General features: G+C 35.3%; 1 protein-coding gene across 2 annotated transcripts; it reads right to left on the reverse strand.

Moving 5' to 3' along the window:
* Window positions 1-1,437: 1,437 nt before the first annotated feature.
* LOC149160130 (Golgi apparatus membrane protein-like protein ECHIDNA) lies at window positions 1,438-4,767 on the reverse strand. 2 transcript variants are annotated; one of them, XM_089436628.1, is made up of 6 exons: window positions 4,483-4,767; window positions 3,980-4,036; window positions 3,660-3,863; window positions 3,447-3,506; window positions 2,267-2,393; window positions 1,438-1,904 (listed from the first exon to the last, which is right to left on the reverse strand). In XM_089436628.1, exons 1-6 carry the CDS (start codon window positions 4,483-4,485, stop codon window positions 1,816-1,818), a joined length of 540 nt encoding a protein of 179 aa, XP_089292754.1. In that variant the 5' UTR covers window positions 4,486-4,767; the 3' UTR covers window positions 1,438-1,815. The 2 variants fall into 2 exon arrangements, with proteins under 2 accessions (XP_089292754.1, XP_089292753.1); XM_089436627.1 differs by lacking the exon at window positions 4,483-4,767 and having other exon boundaries at window positions 3,980-4,042.
* Window positions 4,768-4,990: the final 223 nt, after the last annotated feature.

Raw genomic sequence — 4,990 nt, forward strand, 5'->3', positions numbered from 1 at the left:
TTGACAAGAGATGAGAACATCAAGAAAGAGAAGGGAGTAATCCTTTCGAGTTTCCATCATGAATTGAATGTGGGAAGAGACGTTGTTGAGTTCGTGGAAGAAATGTCTATAGGTCTACAAGGAATGTTTTTTTCTGAATCTTAGGTTGCCCATAGATTTTTAGGAGTTCAGGGATTATAGAGAATAAGGTTTCTAAATGGAACGGCCCAAGGAAGGTTTAATGACTTTACAGAAAAATCAAACAAATTCATGTTGGATCTCTTCCACTTCATCGGGGGGAGATGATGGGTGGTGGATTTGATGGAACAAAATTTCTTCGAGATGGATATGGTGTTTCAGAAAAGCAACATTGTTCAACTTCAAAAAACAGCTCAAGCATTATGACAAACTGTGAAAACCCTCATGCTCAGTGAAACATTTTTCGAAGACCTCTTCAAGACAATCCCAATATTTGCCATGTTGTCTTCTAATAGGAAAAGCATTTTCTTTGAATCTTCACATACATAATTAACAGCAAATTTTCAATCTTATCCTAAGTCCTCATAAATACCAATGGTTTTGAGAATAAAGGGCCAAAAATGTGCAATTTGATCATTCAAAGAAAAAGAATGACGAGATTTTTTCAATTGGGTCAAGCTTGGGTGGCGGGGAGGAATGATTGTTATCCTCCCCACTTGGATTCAATCACTGCAAGTGAAATGTTGAGCTCTAAAAAAGTAAATTGTTGTAATAGCTTCGAGCCCTATTGATGACCAGCCTTATGCCCTAAAGATTCAAGGGTTTACCTTAGGTGCCATCCTTGAAACAAGGAGAAGTACTGAAGGGTTTTCCCGGGTAATGTAAACCTAGAGAAAAAATTTACCCGAGAAAATTCATTCTCACAAGATTTTATAATAATAAATAATCCATACAAGAAATTAACAAAACTGGTGCACGATGTCACTATTCAATATTCCTCGAAAATCTCAATGCCTTAATCCTAATATATACACACAAGCTTTACTTTCACTTTCATGATTTTCGTGGTTCAATCACTTCAAGACTTTAAGATATAACCAAATAGGCTTTACATCTGGAGACTTCAAGAACGGATGGTTAACTGATTATACACAATATAAAAATTGATTTCCTAGATAAATTGTTTTCTTCTGAAAACATCCAGAAACAGTGGTTGAAACTTTAGAAATCAACTTGGCTAATGACTTAAATGGAGTATAAATTGAGAGCAAAATATTTTGCAGTTTATTTTGTCACCGCTTTCAGAAATTCAACCCAAATTCTCAATACCCATTCATATGACGTCATGAAAAGATCTATACCTAAGAACATTAAATTCCTCGCAGTAATTTTCTGGAACTTCACAATACACAGCATTAACTCGTGATTTTATCATAAATGTAAAACCATACATCGTTGTCTACAGATAATGATACTTGATTAAAAATCACAAAAATAATCAGAATCTGTAATACCCTGCAAAATCGATTTTAAAGAATATCACCGTAACTTCGACAATTTGCTTGGACCAAATTATTTCTTCCGAGGAAAAATGCGAAAGACCAGGATTTAAATGAATGTAACTATAGCTCTAAGGAGGACAGATATTGACCTGTTATTGTGCATCAAATTTTTTTCCGAACAGTGCAAAAGAATACAGCCACAATTACGATTTCCCAGAAAGACTATAGGACACTTCAATATCAAAGAGTCCAGAATGCTGCACTGAAGAGATAAAAAAACTCGCAAATCATTATGATAAACATTTGGATTTGCTTTACAGAAAAAAACCCTCTTCACTGATCTGTTATGTAAATATCAAACAACACTGAAAGCCGACTGAATTGTTGATGAAACATGCGAAGCAATAGTCCGAGATGCAAAATTTTGAACCTGTTTCTTTGCATCTGCAATCAATCAAATGATGTAGAATAAAGTGAATATCAGATTGCATATCTATGAGTCATATAATAACGGCTAGCCATCAAAGTTAATTATGAATTTATGACTTAGCACCTGAAGACAGAAGCCTTTATTTCCAATGATTTTCAAACAAAAAAGGATGTAACGTTATAATGCATCCACATATTTAATGCATATTTATCGATAAGTTGTACCTAAAAGGAGACATTCCAATCTCAGATGAATCTAATCTTTGATGTTCCTATCATTTGATGAAAGTATTAACATCCAAACAACATATATAAAATAAATAAATCTACTCAATGGAATTTTCCTGATGGAAGTATGAAGATAACAATTAACGCACCTTTTCGGCATTTGGTAAATCCAACAATGTTTGCAATGCTTAAAGCCAAACAAACTCCAACCACTAGAAGATAATCAATGTTGAGCTTGATTAAGGCTACAATCCCCAATGCCACCCACACAACAGCCTGCAAAAAGTGAATAATAGCAAATATACCATTGGGAGTGAATTTGTAGATTGTATTCCAGATGACAATCATGATATATGCCAATAATGAACTAAGACATTTGCACTGAGTTGAGACAAGAAAATTGAAATTTCTGCATCCAGGAAGAAGAATGTGATGAAGAATTTCATCAAGTCATCAGACAAAAGGCAGTTAGAACTGCATGCAATTGTGCATACTGCCGAGTATGTGTCATCCAACAAGATTCGGAAATTGTATTTATTTGTTTATTCCTGGATACCAATTATTCCTACAGGCCCGCCACTTGAATGTTAAAGGTTGATAAGTAAGAAATACTACATCCGTGTCTCAGGAATTGAGAGTCAAATTCACTGAATGATGAGTTTGACTCAGACTGGGTGGGAAAAGAGCTTCCTTTGACTCAGCCCAAGTCAAACTTAAGGTTGATGCGAGTTTCACTAGTGATTAATCATGAATCAAATTCTGGTCCCCAATTTTTTCCAGAGTTTTTCCAAGTTTTTGTACTTGTGTATTTCTTTAAATTTTTGTACCTGCTAAGTTTTTCCGATACTAGTCAAACACAAAATTCAAGTTTTTTCCTGATTCCAAGCCTGATAACTAGATGAATACTTCAAAAAGTGAAAAGAGACAGAAACCAAGATAGTTGGTCTCTGACAATCAAAATGAACAAAGACTTGAATATCGTGTTATCATTTTATATTTTTGTAGGTGTATTTCTTTATAATTTTGTACTTGCCAAGTTTTTCCCAATCCAAAATCCAAGTCAAACCTGCTATTCCGAGTTTTTCCCAACCTGGAGTCTGGTAACTTTGTACTAGATGTACTTTAAAGAATGAAAAGGAACAGAAACAAAGATAGTTAACTCTAAGGATCAAAATGGCAAAAGACTTGAAACAGAGAGGCAAGGGAAAGCTTTTAGTTTCATAGTTTCATGTTGTCGCAAAAATGAACAATGAAAATAGATCATCATTGCCCAATCAGAAATCCCAATTACTGGTTAATATAAACTTCAGCAAAAGTCTGGCAACTTACTGTGAGATAAAGCGTCCACCAAAAGAGCCATGAATCCTTTTTGTTAATCCGGGATAATGACTGTGGATGCCACAAGCAAACAGAGAAGTAAGAAGAACGGGAGTGCATCAAAATCCAGAAACCTTGTATCATTGCTAAAATCTTAAAACATCCTATCAAACTGAAATACAAAATCGGCCCACTGATAGAACAAACAACAATTCACTTACACACCTCCTGATCTAGGGCTTCAAACTTCCAGACGCTGTCACCTTGCTCACTGATCTCATTCCACCATCTTAGGCCAACTAATATCCTTCCACTAACATTCTTGACCACCCAAAAATCAAGAGCAGCCAGAAAGACGGTGACCACAAAAATGATCACAAAGGAATTCACAAACAAGGAAAATAAGACATAGAAAGCAATTGCAGCTCCCTGAACAGGACACCAGATATGTAAATCAGCAGCTCTTCAGTGAGAAAGGCAAATAATTACACAAATTGCAAAATTTCAAAAACACGGAATAAAAGGAAATGGATGCAGAGCCTTACTTTGAATAGTACGTGAAAAAAACACGTCAATGGATTTGCATAATTCTCCCCCTCTGCCTGCATACCATAAACCTTAATTAAAGAATTTACCCCGAATGAACCAAACCCATCAATAATTCATCACATCAAAATCGATTCATCCAAACAAATAGACAGAAGACCTAGGTCATGGATAGGAGACAGGCTTTAAAAGATCGGTTCCGCAAGAACAAATGCAACAACCTAATTCCCCCAGTTAAACAGCCCATTCAATGACCCCATCATATCTAAATACGCCAATGTAACTAGGATGAATGACATCTTTTTCGGACGTGGGATCTCCGGGGATTGAACTCGTGACCACTAATTGACCAATTTTTTGCATCGAATAAGTAAATCGATCCAGCCTGATTTACAGAGTACTTGAGATCTAGAAAACAAAAGCAAAAACCGAAAAAAGCAAACAAAAGAAAGTATTAAGAAAAAAGATCTGCAAATAAGAGCAAATCGACATCATAACTTACCATCGGAATGCGCTGAAGGTAATCAGAAACTCAGATGGGCTCCGTTCCAGATAATTTAGGGTCTCGTTGCGGTTTTGTAGTCGAGTATCCCCAACACTGGTTTGATGGTCCGTTGGAATTTCGTAGCCAGATCATTAATTTCCCTTGTAATATTAGTATATGGTAGTACATCGCCAACACTCCATGGCAAGCCAAGGGACCAGGGTAATTCTGAGGATTTTAAAGGTTGAGATCCTTCTTTCTTAAGCAAGCGATTTTATTACCTTCAAAGTATTTAGAGTTTGTTACTGGGTAGAAATAATTGTTTGACCCGAAACGGAAATATAATAATTCTTTTTGTGGGCGAGTATCACCTAAACAAATGAGTATTAAATGTATTATTTCAGATCATGAGAAAATAGTCCCTTTTAATTAATGTTGATGAATATAAAAGTCGTTAATTACATTTCAAGATGTACATTATAATCATATAAAAATCAAATTGGTTTAGATCAAAATCGTTTAAAAA

The sequence above is a fragment of the Pinus tabuliformis genome, chromosome 5_2 (genome assembly GCF_031772625.1).
Source record: "Pinus tabuliformis cultivar Carrire ecotype Pingquan chromosome 5_2, CPIR1, whole genome shotgun sequence".
NCBI classification, from domain to species: Eukaryota; Viridiplantae; Streptophyta; class Pinopsida; order Pinales; family Pinaceae; genus Pinus; species Pinus tabuliformis.